At 41.8% G+C, this 14,400-nt stretch overlaps 2 protein-coding genes across 2 annotated transcripts; both read left to right on the top strand.

Annotated features, from left to right (window-relative positions):
• Positions 1 to 4,744: 4,744 nt before the first annotated feature.
• LOC101286724 (olfactory receptor 7G3) lies at positions 4,745 to 5,685 on the top strand. The gene is given in 2 exon segments (XM_012535813.2): positions 4,745 to 5,546; positions 5,549 to 5,685. Coding segments are annotated over 2 exon segments (939 nt in total).
• A 3,289-nt stretch (positions 5,686 to 8,974) lies between these two features.
• LOC101279411 (olfactory receptor 7G1-like) lies at positions 8,975 to 10,016 on the top strand. The gene is given in 2 exon segments (XM_012535707.3): positions 8,975 to 9,118; positions 9,120 to 10,016. Coding segments are annotated over 2 exon segments (975 nt in total). The 5' UTR covers positions 8,975 to 9,040.
• The last annotated feature ends 4,384 nt before the right edge of the window (positions 10,017 to 14,400 follow it).

Below are 14,400 nucleotides of genomic sequence, written 5' to 3'. Positions count from 1 at the left end.
TGCGCGTCCAGAGCCTGTTGCTCCGCAACGGGAGAGGCCATGACAGTGAGAGGTCCGTGTACAGCAAAAAAAAAAAAAAAAAAAAAAGTATAGAATATTATAGGCACCTGAGAATCATTCTTTAATGCTCTTTCCATTACTAATCACTCTGATTCCTACCACCAGAATGTAGGTACTCTATGGAATCATGTCTTTTTAATTTTTTACGTCAAACTATAGTTGATTTACAACGTTGTGTTCGTTTCTGGTGTACAGTAAAGTGATTCAGTTATAGATATACATATTCTTTTTCATATTCTTTTCCATTATGGTTTATTATAGGATATTGAATATAGTTCCCTGTGCTATACAGTAGGATGTGGGACTTTGTTGTTTATCTATTTTATATATAGTAGTTTGTATCTGCTAATCCCAAACTCCTAATTTATCCCTTCCTCACCCCTTTTCCCTTTGGCAACCATGAGTTTGTTTCCTATGTCTGTGAGTCCGTTTATGTTACCTAAATAAGTTCATTTGTGTCTTTTTTTTTGGCCATGCTGCGAGGCTTGTGGAATCTTAGTTCCCCAACCAGGGATCGAACCTGGGCCCTGGCAGTGAGTGCTGAGTGCTAACCACTGGACTGTCAGGGAATTCCCTGGAGTCATGTATTTTAAAAACAACTTTATTGAGATATAATTCACATACCGCAAAAGTTCACCCATTCGAAGTGTAAAATTCAATGATTTTTAGTGTATTTAAGGTTATGTGCACTCTGTGCCTGATACCGTATGTTATCATTTGTGCCTGGCTTCTTCTGCTCAACATTACATTTTCAAGATTGATTTTTGCTGTTGCATTTAGCAGGAGTTTATTTTGATTGTTGCATAGTTTTCTATAGAATGAATATGCACACTTTATCATTCAACTGTTTTGAACATTTTATCTGTTTATAGCTGGGATATTTTACAAATGGCTCTGCCACAAACATTATTGTACATGTTTTTTGATTCACAATTGTACATAATTTTGTTGGGTATGTGTTTAGGAGTGCGTATTTATTCAAAACTACCAAACAATTTTCCAAAGTAGTTGCACCAATTTACATTCCCAGTCTCTTGCCAATATTTCACATTGTCTTTTCAGTTTGGCCATTTTGATGAGTATGGAGTGCCATATTTTGAGTTTTAAAATTTTATATTGAACTACTTTTACACTTAGAGAAAAGTTGCAATAATAGGGAGTTGCTGTATATCCCTCAGTGTTTCTCAGTATTAATGCAATCAGTTTATCAGTCACTTCCTTTATGATTAGTGCTTTTTTGTGCTTTCTTTAAGATTGTTGGTTTATGTCTATTTTTCAGGCAACCTCGAAAAGCCTGCCCAAGTAACTAGTAAATTGGTTTCCTTGCTACCTCTTTCCTACTAACTTCATTCATGTAGGGACTTTAATTAAGAAAGGAGAAAATTTTCTTAAGTGACAGTGTGACAATGATCCCATGATACATTCCCTGCATCCCTGAGTCTCTGTCCCTATGGAGACTTAAACCACTCTTCCCTAGTCCTTTAGTGATAATCTCTGGCTCAGAGAAGGCTGGGAGTTGGTCTTAGGAGGAGGCCATCAGGTCCCTTAAGGTTAGACCTGAGAATCCAATAATGCGATACCCTGGATGTGAGAGGAGACACGGGAAGAAAATGGCATATACCTGTCTGTCCTCTCAGGGTCAGGAAGTCAGCAATGCAGGAGCTCTCCCTTCTAGCATCTGTGTTCCTTAAGGATATAAGCTGCCTGGGGGAAGTAATGACAGTACACATGTGGCTAATGAGGAGCTTCGGAAACTGAGCCCCCAGGGCCACAGAGACTGCGTATAGTCTGTCTGTGACCACTCTACTCAACAGCCCTACTCAGGTCAGGAAAGAGCATACTGTAGTCTCCTGAGGTGATCCCTCTTGCCCAGCATCCAGTTGCCTTACTTGGTCCATCTGCCCTTCCTGGAGACAGATCTTCCATCCCCATCCTTCAATATCCAGAGGAAAGGTGAATGAGTACATTGATGGCTCCAAGGTAATCTGAAGTGCCCAATAAATGCAGTGAGAAATGGAACAGTTTATTTTTTTAACCAGCCTATCTGGAGGACATCCAAGAGGTAAGATAAAGTTCAGTGGAATTACCAGTGAGATGACAAGTTTTTGACATTCTTGGTATATTTACTTTTCCACATGCATCCTATTTGCAATCAGCTTTCATCATTTCTGGCTCCTATTCTGTCTTCTAAATCCAAGGGACTCCTTCCCCAGCTGAGTATGAATTAGCCTCTTCAGAAATCTGGCAGATGTTTTTACAATTCTCTGGTTTCCCTCATCTATTTGGTAGTGAGTGGGGCTGGAGTGACGTGAGTTTGGCTTCTCAATTTTCCCAGTCCTCATTCCAGATTTCATCTTTAGAGAACTCAATCAAGTCTTGTCCTTATCTCTTGCTTCTGAGGACTCTGGGAGAGGACGTTGAGTCTACTGTTTAGTCTTTCTTTGAAAACCTCCAAACAAAACATTACAAAATATTTTAAACCATGAGAACTGCACAGCAAGCAGTAAAATAAACAGCCATGCAACCACCTTCCAGAATTAATGCCAAGCTTTTGCCATATTAGCTTCAGCCACCTTGAAAAGATTGTGACGAAGGCAGACATCATTACAGGGCATGCTAGGTGCTCAGAAGAAAACCACCAGGACAGAAGTCCAGAGCCACAAGCTTACAGAGTAAGCAGGGTCTCAGTGCAGTCACAGGAAAACTTACGTGTGTGTTGGAGCACATGGGCATGTGAACCTGCCTTTTCAACTATCAGTTGTATGAAGTGTAGGTGTAGGTCAAGTATTTCTTTTTCTCTCGGCTGCGTTGGGTCTTTTTTGCTGCACGTGGGCTTTCTCTAGTTGTGGCACGCGGGGGCTACTCTTTGTTGCAGTGCGCAGGCTTCTCATTGTGGTGGCTTCTCTTGCTGCAGAGCACGGCTTCTAGGCACGCGGACTTCAGTAGCTGCGGTGTGCGGGCTCACTAGTTGTGGTGCACGGGCTTAGTTGCTCCCGCGGCATGTGGAATCTTCCCGGACCAGGGCTCGAACCCCTGTCCCCTGCATTGGAAGGCGGATTCTTAACCACTGCACCACCAGGGAAGTCCCTGTAGCTTACTCTTGACATTTTCTTTCTTTTTTAAAAAATTGAGATATAATTGACATAGAACATTGTATTAGTTTTAGGTGTACAATATAATGATTTGATATATGTATCTATTGCAAGATGATGGGCAAAGAACAGCTTTCATGTCAAAGTTGAGGGAGATATGAGGCTGCTGAGTTCATTTCAGAAGGACTGCAGAGGCAAGCTGAGGAGACTTTCACTGGCCAAAAGACAATTTGAGAATATAAATAACAACTGCAGTGTATTGAAATATATCAAATGCATTTAAAATCCAGGAGTTCATGATGACAGCATTTATTGTTGGATAATGCTGAAAACCAATTATTTTAAAAAGTGATGAACACAAGAATCAAGAAGTATTCTTTCTTATAAGAACTCAATTTCTTATAAGAAATAAATCTGTTTTTTACAAAATATTTATTTAGTTATTTGGCTACGCCTGGTCTTAGATACAGCACGAGGGATCTTCATTGTCAGTGCGGGATCTTTAGCTGTGGCATGTGGGATCTAGTTTCCTGACCAGGGATTGAACCCGGGCATCTTGTGTTGGGAGAGTGGAGTCTTAGCCACTAGACGACCAGGGAACTCCCAGAAATCCACCTATTTAATTCGGGAAATTTCATCTTTATGGAAGTATTTCAGCCAATAACTGAAAAAAGAATTAAAATGTCAGCGTTTTGTAACTCCTGGTGAGTTAATAGATCCAGGCAATCATTATTACAAGAAGACAAATAGGCAATATGTTCTTCCTCATGAATATATTTAAGGATGTTTGCCAAAAATTGAACCTAAATTTAATCAAGATTCTAGACTAGAAGTAGGCACATTTTTTTCAGTAAAGAGCTAAATAGTAAATGTTTTAGGTTGTGTGGGCTATACGGTCTCTGTCACAAGTATTCGCAACTCAGACGTTGTAGCGGGGAAGCTGCCATGGACCATAAATAAACGAATGGCTGTGTTTCAGTAAACCTTTATTTACTGAAATAAGCAGCAGGCAGAGTTTTGTCCACAGACTGCATTTTCCCAAACTGTATTCTAGAATACAGTCTTAATAATTTTATTCTGGAGTTATTTGCTTGGAGGCATCTTAAGGGAGAAGACAACATTCCATGACTGTTTTCCTGTGAGTATATAACCCTACTTGACAAAGAATAGATGGACTATAAAAGCTTGGAACAGGGCTTCCCTGGTGGCGCAGTGGTTGGGAGTCCGCCTGCCGATGCAGGGGATACGGGCTCGTGCCCCGGTCCGGGAGGATCCCACGTGCCGCGGAGCGGCTGGGCCCGTAAGCCATGGCCGCTGGGCCTGCGCGTCCGGAGCCTGTGCTCTGCAACGGGAGAGGCCACAGCAGTGAGAGGCCCGCGTACCGCAAAAAAAAAAAAAAGCTTGGGACAGGGGGTGGTGTGGGGCGAAGCTTTATGGGAATGTAAAGCAAGAAAAGGAGAGGAAAGAAGAGGGGAGACAAGGAAGGAGAAAAGACCTGTAACTGATTGGTTTCAAAATATGGACAATATTAAGGAAGTTTCTCTGAAGTTTTGTTTCCTTGTCACCATCTTTCTAACAGACCCATTGACAACATGAAACCCTGAAACCTCTCTGATACTGCAGAATTCCTCCTTCTGGGACTGTCAGGGGCTCCAGAACTGCAGCCCCTCCTATTCTGCCTCTTCCTGTCCATATACGTGGTCACTGTGCTTGGTAACTTGCTCATCATCCTAGCCAGTATCTATAACTCCCACCTGCACACTCCCATGTACTTCTTCCCCTCTAATCTGTCTTTCATTGACATCTGTTTCACCACCACCACCACCACAATCCCAAAGATGCTAGTGAACATCCAGACACAGAGCAAATCCGCCAGTTACACAGGATTCCTCACCCAAATCTGCTTTGTCTTGACTTTTGCTGGACTGAAAACTGGAATTCTGGCCATGATGGCCTATGATCGATTTGTGGCCATCTGTCGCCCACTGAGGTACAGTGTCATCATGAACCGCAAGCTCTGCAGGCTGCTGGTTCTGATCTCCTCCTTTGTTAGTGTTGTGGATGCCCTGCTCCACACTTTGATGGCACTGCGGCTGTCCTTTTGCACAGAACTAAAAATTCCCCGCTTTTTCTGTGAACTAGCTCATATTCTCAATCTCGCCTGTTCTGATATCCTCATCAATAACGTCCTCGTGTATTTAGTGACCAGCCTGTTGGGCGTTATTCCTCTCTCTGGGATAATTTTCTCTTATACTCGAATTGTCTCCTCTGTCCTGAAAATCCCGTCAGCTGGTGGAAAGGATAAGGCATTTTCCATCTGTGGGTCACACATAATAGTTGTTTCCTTGTTTTACGGGACAGGCTTTGGGGTGTACTTTAGTTCTGCAGCCACTCCTCCAAGAAGAGTGCAGTGGTATCAGTGATGTACACTGTGGTCACCCCTATGCTGAACCCCTTTATCTGTAATCTGAGGAGCAAGGCTATGATGGGGGCTTTGAGGAAACTCATCTCTAGAATATCATCTTTCCATTGATTTCCAGTTGCTTTACAGGCTTACACTGCTGGAATATAACACAGAGAAATAAATTAAGGAGAGGTCCAGCAAGTCTGACCACCTTCTTGAAATACTTAAGACCAGATATCAGATGGTTAAGGGTGAGAATTTGTTTTTAATTAAAGAAATTTTTTTGGTGTTTCTTTTTTATTTTATTTTTATATTTCTGGGGGGGTGAGAATTTTGGAATCAGACCACCTGGATTTGAATCCTACCTCTGCTAAACAGTAGCTATGTGACCTTTGACAGTTTACTTGAACCCTCTAAGCTCAGTTTCCTCATCTACAAAATTGGCATAATTATATTTACAATTGTGGAAGATTTGAGAGACTTTGATACTCTCAGAGAGAATACATGCGTGCTTTCAGCAATAATAAGGCAAAAGTCTCAACTCTCATAGGGAAATGATAAACGATCACTTTATCATCTTTTCTAACAATGACTTTAGAGGTCAGATAGGTCTAGGCACAAAAACACAGGGCTGCATTTCATTCTGCCTAAGCCTTCCTCCTAAGGCTGTTCCCATGATGGTCATCAATCCCTTTAGCTGTGCAGGGACATTACAGACACAATAACCAGAAACAGAAAACTGGCTGCCTCTCCTTAGGTCTCTTTGCAATGCAGAAAGAATCTTTCCAAGGAGACACCCAAAAGACATTGTTTTTATTATCAGCCTGATTTGGGACATATGTCCTGTATTAGTTTCCTATTGTCATTGTGGCACATTACCACAAGCTTAGTATCCTAAAACAACACAAATGTATTCTCTTGCAGTCCTGGAAGTCAGAAGCCTGAAATCAGCTACATTGGGCTAAAGTCAAAGTGTTGGGCTCCTTTTGAAAGCTCTAAGGAAAGAATGAAATGTGGAGTTATTGTTTTTTGTTTGTTTGTTTGTTTTTGGCTGTGCACATCATGGCTTGTGGGATTTTAATTCTGTGACCAGGGATTGAACCCAGGCCAAGGCAGTGAAAGCGCTGAGTCCTAATCACTGGACTGCCAGGGTTATTCCCCGGAGTTATTGTTGAATGCGTAAAGAATTTCTGTTCAGGGTGATGAAGAAGTTCAGGAGATGGATAATGGTGGTAGTCCCACAACATTGTGACTGTTCTTAGTGCCACGGAATTGAACACTTTAAATGGCTGAAATGATAAATTTTATATCTATTTCACCACAATTTAAAAAAATCAAAAACAGGGAATTGAAACTGATAAATAACATCGTTCTCTCTAGACAAAAACAAACAAAAATCATTCCAATGTTAAGCAAAAGTCAAAGTGATTAAATATTTTGGAAGACAATATACAAAGATATTTTTATGACCTCAGAGGAGTTGAGCACCTGAGAGACTAATACAATCCAAAAGGTAAAGACTGAGGAATTTAAGCACTTTAAAAATAAGCCACTAGGGCTTCCCTGGTGGCGCAGTGGTTGAGAGTCCCGCCTGCCGATGCAGGGGACACGGGTTCGTACCCTGGTCCAGGAAGATCCCACATGCCGCGGAGCGGCTGGGCCCGTGAGCCATGGCCGCCGAGCCTGCGCGTCCAGAGCCTGTTGCTCCGCAACGGGAGAGGCCACAACAGTGAGAGGCCCCCGTACCGCAAAAAAAAAAAAAAAAAAAAAAAAAAAAAGCCACTAATAAAAAAGTTAATACAGAAAAAAAAAAGCCACAAACAATTTTCGAGAATGAAAATTCAGAATTGTTCTTTCAATATAATGAAAAAAGCAGGGCAAATAAACTTCCAATGAAATGTCTCCACATGTGACCTTATTCACTCCATCAATATCAACGTGCTTTGATTACTCAGTACGGAAATAAACAACGTTTAATATATTCCGGCACTCTCAAAAATCAATCCTTCTCACCCTCTCCCCTGTAGCCCCCAGTCTACTTTCTGCCCTTATGAAGTTGCCTATTCTATGTACCTTATAACTGAAATCATACAATATTTGTCCTTTTTTGTCTGGCTTGTTTTGCAGAGCATAATGTTTTTAGGGTTTATCCATGTTGTAATGTGTCAGAATTTCATTCCTTCTTATATGGCTGAAATGAATGAATGAATGAATAAATAAATAACTTCATAACCTACAATTATAACCAGGCTTCCTGATATCATTGATTGCATAGATATGCCATTGGTTGTATCTAAAAAAAGAATACTAGAGTCCAGTTAGAGAAGAATGGTTTGTCCACATTTGCATTGTATGTGAAATACGTGTGAACAGAAAGAGGTGGAGCAGTGAATGATGAACACCTGGCTTCATAGCATCAGGGAATCAACCACCCTGAATTGTTCCATTATATCTTCTTGGCCTTTAAGGATTTGCACTGCACTGCCATCAGAATGATGATGAAATTGTTTGGCTAATGAGGAGCTTTGGATATTGGTCCTCCAAAGGTACAGAGACTACAAATTGTGAAAACCGCACTCAACAGCATTTCCCCGGTAAAGAAACAGCACACCTGTACCTCCTCCTGGAGATAAGCCTTCTTGCCCAGGAGCCTGGAGCTTCACTCAGTCCCTCTCCTCTTATAGAACTTTAGTCTCCATCACTGAACATCTAGCAGAGATGCATCATTGCATCTCTAGGAGAGATTCCATCATTGCACGGTGAAGTCATCCAGGTAGCAAAATGTCCCTTTGTTAATGTTTGGAAATCAGGGCAGGTGTTTTACCACAAGTTTATCCAGGGGAAACTGTGAGGAAAGGACATGCATAAAATGATTAGAACCAAGGCATTCATTTGCCTCATGCCTGTCTCCCATCTTGACATGTTCCCTCGTACCTTTCCTGAAATCCTCAAAGAGCTCTCATTCTGTCAGTCTCCTACTCTCTCTCCACAATGGCAAAGAACACGCTCATTTACAAACATGGTGATTGTTTTCAACTTGGCGGGCCTTTAACTTCATTTCTGTAATGGTTTCGGGGAGGAGGCTTGGGCAGTTTTACTGTATCTTCCAGTTCTGTGTTTTTAACACAGCTCTGTGTTATCTCTGTTGCCAGGCTGTGAGGTCTCTGAGAAAGGAGGTGGCAATCCAGTTAGACTCATCAGCCTGACTACCTGTTTCTCCTAATAAAGTTACCAAATGTTATAAATAATCAGAACATCATAGTGTAATTTTTAAAATGACCATTCCTAGATCCTTTCGAGAATTAACAAATGTTGACACACTGCTTTATTAACTTCAGGTCTTTTTTCAAAATAACAAAATAACAAGCATATGGAAAGCATCCCCCCATTCCATTACTTCCCTTCCCAAACTGGTGTTTGCCTCTGGTGATACTCCTGCTGCTGGACTAGGGACCACATCTTTTCCATCAGATTTATCAACAATATGGAACCCAGAAACCAAACAGATGTTTCAGAATTTCTTCTCATGAGACTGACAGAGGATCCAGAACTGAAGACCACTTTTCTTCAAACTGTTCCTGTCCGTGTACCTGATCACCATCCTGGGAAACCTTCTCATCATCTAGGCTGTCACCTCTGACTTCCAACTCCACACTCCCATGTACTTCTTTCTCTCCAATCTGTCCTTTACTGACATCTGTTTCAGCACCACCATGATCCCAAAGATCCTGGAGAACATCCAAGCACAGAATCAGAGCATCACGTATAGAGGCTGCCTCACCCAGATCAGCTTTGTTCCGACTTTTGTTTGTTGGGAAAATTTTCTCCTTTTAGTAATAATGGCCTACGATCGTTATGTGGCAATTTGTCACCCACTAAGATACACAGTCAGCATGAACCCCCGCCTCTGTGTTCAGCTGATTCTACTCTCCTTGTTCATTAGCATTGCCGATGCCCTGCTCCATAGTCTGATGGTGCTGCAACTGTCCTTTTGCACAGACCTGGAAATCTCCCTCTTCTGTGAAGTTGTTCAGGTCATCAAACTTGCCTGTTCTGATACCCTCATCAGTAACATCCTGGTATATTTTGCAGCTGGCATATTTGCTGGTGTTCCTCTTTCTGGAATCATTTTCTCTTATATTCAAATTGTTTCCTCCATTTTGAAAATGCCCTCATCAGGCAGAAAGTAGAAAGCTTTTTCTACCTGTGGGTCTCACCTCTCAGTGGTTTCCTTTTTCTATGGGACAGCTTTTGGGGTGTACATTAGTTCGGCAGTTACTGACTCTTCCAGGAAGACTGCAGTGGCTTCACTGATGTACACTGTGGTCGCTCCTGTGATGCACCCCTTCATCTACAGCCTGAGGAACAGAGACATGAAGGGAGTTTTGAGGAAACTTATTGGTAGAGTATTTCTTTTCTGTGATTGTGTCATCCGATTTGGGATGGGTTCACTAGAATGAATCAAAGTAAAAGGAATACTGATGAGCTAGAATGCCTGACTCTTTCATCAGTAGGTTCTTTGGTAAATAGATACCATGATGGCTAAGTGCATTTTAACTTAGGGTTAAAACCTGAAGTGCTCTTTTTTTTTTTTTTTTCTTAGCACTGTGATTTCCATTCTCTAAGAAAAGTTTCTTCAGTTAAGGTCTATGGAAGCTGAATTTGAGGCAGAGGTTCATGGTATAGTAATTTTGTGGGGAATGTTCTGAGCACAAGGGAAGTGGGGAAAGGTGGATAGGTCAAGGAAATGATTTAAAGAAGTCTGTGGTCATGCAGAAGTAGATTCTGCTCGATTCTATGGGTAGCACCGTGTGAACTGCACCCCAGAGTTAAGCCTACTGTGGGACGTAGTGGTTGATCTTTCATACCCCAGATCAGGAATCCTTGAGACTGGTCACTGGTAAATTGTACATGTGTGGGGCAACATTAGCACCCAGAACACTCAGCTTTATTTTGTATACAATTTTTTGTGATTAGATTATCTCAGTAGTTTGAAATGATTGTGTGATGTTTGAAATTGATCAGTGAGGAAGACTTTCTTCCTAATAAGAGAAATTAATCCTGAGTCTAATATGTGCAAACAATAAAGATATCTTCATTACAAGGATCTCAGAGGTAGAAAATTGCGCAGGAGCAGGAAAGTAGAGATTCATTCATTCCTCCAGGAAGTGGCTTTGTGCTAGGGCTGATTCCCCTCACGGACCCAGATGGCTTCACAGATGCAGGTATCATATCTAGACATGATTCCCAGAGGAAAAAAACCCAAATAACAAAAAACCCTGACTGACCTTCCCTGGGCCTGAGGTTAATTGAGGGACTATTTATAATGGATATTTCCGTGGCATCATCCATAAGGTATTACCTTCAATCTTATCACTGAGAACAGGATCATACGCCACCTACTTAATCTAATTCCTGGTATAGGGGAAATGATTACTATGAGAAACTTACTCATCATATGTAGTGTAATTACTGGACAAAAACAGGACAATGCTTCAATAAAATTTAACTAGTATTGCTGTGTTCCACATCTTGCATATCTTCTTAACTCTTATAATCCTATTGTCTTCACATAACTTTATCACTTCAGCAGTTAGATTTGTTTTCATTTATTGTTATATTTATCAGCCTTTTCCCTTGGTGTGAATAATATAATAAAATAAATATTTGTTAGGTAAGCAGGGCAAAGTTTGGTAATCTTCTGGCATTGTTTTTCCTTTGAAATCTTCTCATTGGCTTTTTTTTTTGAATTTTATTTTATCTTTTTTATACAGCAGGTTCTTATTAGTTATCTATTTTATACATATTAGTGTATATATGTCAATCCCAATCTCCAATTCATCCCACCACCGCCATCACCACCCCCACTTTCCCCCCTTGGTGTCCATATGTTGGTTCTCTACATCTGTGTCTCTATTTCTGCCTTGCAAACCAGTTCATCTGTACCATTTTTCTAGATTCCACATATACACATTACTATACGATATTTGTTTTTCTCATTCTTTTTTTTTTAACATCTTTATTGGAGTATAATTGCTTTAGTTTCTGCTGTATAACAAAGTGAATCAGCTATACATATACATATATCCCCATATCTCCTCCCTCTTGCATCTCCCTCCCACACTCCCTATCCCACCCCTCTTGGTGGTCACAAAGCACCGAGCTGATCTCCCTGTGCTATGCGGTGGCTTCCCACTCACTATCTATTTTACATTTGGTAGTATATATAAGTCCATGCCACTCTCTCACTTCGTCCCAGCTTACCCTTCCCCCTCCTGGTGTCCTCAAGTCCATTCTCTACATCTGTGTCTTTATTCCTGTCCTGCCCCTAGGTTCTTCATAACCTTTTTGTTGTTGTTGTTTTAGATTCCATATATATATGTTAGCATACAGTATTTGTTTTTCTCTTTCTGACTTACTTCACTCTGTATGACAGCCTCTAGGTCCATCCAAGTCTCTACAAATGACCCAATTTCGTTCCTTTTTATGGCTGAGTAATATTCCATTGTATATATGTACCACATCCTCTTTATCCATTTGTCTGTTGATGGGCTTCACTGGCTTATTTGTAAGACTGTATCTGAGCTTTTACTTCTCTCCTTAGTCATATTTTTTTCCTCAACTTTTTTTTTATATTTATTTAGTTGCACTGGGTCTTAGTTGCAACACGTGGGCTCCTTAGTGGTGGCACACATATGGGATCTAGTTCTCTGATCAAACCCAGGCCCCCTGCATTGGGAGCACGTAGTCTTATCCACTGCACCACCAGGGAAGTCCCTCCTCAGTCATCTTATATTGCTTTGTTTCTTTTTTTTTTAATTTAAGTTAAGCATTTTAAAAAATTAATTTATTTTTTGGCTGCATTGGGTCTTTGTTGCTGTGCGGGCTTTCCCTAGTTGTGGAGCGCGGGGGCTTGCCTTATTGTGGAGCATGGGCTCTAGGCACGTGGGCTTCAGTAGTTGTGACATGTGGGCTCAGTAGTTGTGGCTTCTGGGCTCTAGAGCGCAGGTTCAGTAGTTGTGGCCCACGGGCTTAGCTGCTCCACGGCATGTGGGATCTTCCCGGATCAGGGCTCGAACCCGCGTCGCCTGCACTGGCAGGCAGATTCTTAACCACTGCACCACCAGGGAAGTCCCTATTGCTTTGTTTCTTACACATCTCTAGTGGAGTCCACATAGAGAAACATCCTTGAATAAAATTAATTGTATCATTGATGTCTTAGCAGATTGGGTGCAGACTTAGGGCCTTCATGGAAAATTATTAAATGTGTCTTATTCTATGGAGAACTACCTTCCTTTGACAAGGAGATGTTGAGAATAAGACAAGAGTGTAAGGCCAACTGGCCCGAGGCAGGGGAACGCAATCAGACTCACAGGTTGCATCAGACCGAAACTCTCCGGACCACCCAGTTCCAGAAACTGACCTGGAGACTTTCCGGACCACCCAGTTCCAGGAACTGACCTGAGGATTTTCCACCCGGCCCAGCCTTCCCGCCTTTCGAGGGGTGGGACTAACGGTCCCAAGACTGATGCGACCGGCACCAGATATTGCCACGATACCCGAAAAGACCACCAAATAAGGAATACCCTGCGCCCTCCCGGATTCACCACACCCCTTTCCCTTCTTCCCCTATAAATTCTGCCCAAACCCTCGCCCGGGCGCGACTTCTCTGGCCCCTTTCTCTCGGACCTGGGAACCTCGCCCGGGAGCGTTCCCAAATAAAGCTTGTTTAAGCTCTCCCCCGTTTCTTGGTGCCGTTCCTTAGGAAGAGGAGAAAGGGAAGCTGGCAAAATAAGCAGGATCACTTTCCCCAGAAGCACAGAAACAAGAGGCCACCAGTCAGAATCATCTCTGTGGGTGAGGTGAAAACAGTGGAGCTGTCAAGGGAGAGTCAAGAGAGTGGGTGAAGAACTTTCTGTTCACTGGTGGTTGAGGGGTGGTTTTATTTTCAGCACCAACCTGGGAAACAGCTCCCTGCCTGGCATTCCTGTTCACTCTAGTGCACAGCTTCCTCCATTGATGTCCACAGAACAGCTGCAGAGATGAATCACCTGAGACCTTCGTTCATACTGAGGTTGCCCTGACCTCCAGCAAGAACCACTGACTTTGAACCTCTGGGGAGACATGTAAGGGATTATAGAACTCTTAATGAATACTTTTGGAGATTCTGATGACCTCTAAATTCTAAGCTGCATGACCCATATTAGAAGAACATGGGAAATATATTTAGAATTAAGAATATGGAAGGGCCTTTCCTCAATTTTACTTGTTAAAATATCATATACAAAGGAGAGCTTAAAACCTATGTGTAGTTCTGCAGGAATAGTAACATAATAAACATGCACATACCTATCCTGAAGTTAAAGCAATGCCGGCATTATAGAATGCAACTGTTCTCCCACTTGCATCACCCCCTCCCCTCCAGGGACAAACAGAATCCTGAATTTTTTTTACTGATCCTTTTCTTTGATGTTCTTCTATTAGTTTAACTCCTATGAATTTGTCATTATTTGGTCATATTTGCACTGTAAAACTGGTAATAGGATTAAATGTCATGTCTTATCACTCCTGTATTTAGGTCTCTGCAATTAATAGATTTTCCTCTTTTCAAAATTTTTTTTTTCTTTTTTTTTGCGGTACGCGGGCCTCTCACCGTGTGACCTCTCCCTTTGCGGAGCACAGGCTCCGGACGCGCAGGCTCAGAGGCCATGGCTCACTTTACCAAATTCATTGATGATCTCTAGTAGTTTTCTGGTAGCATCTTTAGGATTTTCTATGTATAGTATCATGTCATCTGCAAACAGTGACAGTTTAACTCCTTTTACAATTTGGATTCCCTTTATT

Source organism: Orcinus orca, chromosome 3 (genome assembly GCF_937001465.1).
Source record: "Orcinus orca chromosome 3, mOrcOrc1.1, whole genome shotgun sequence".
Classification (NCBI taxonomy): Eukaryota; Metazoa; Chordata; class Mammalia; order Artiodactyla; family Delphinidae; genus Orcinus; species Orcinus orca.
This window is presented reverse-complemented; position numbering and strand designations above follow the sequence as displayed.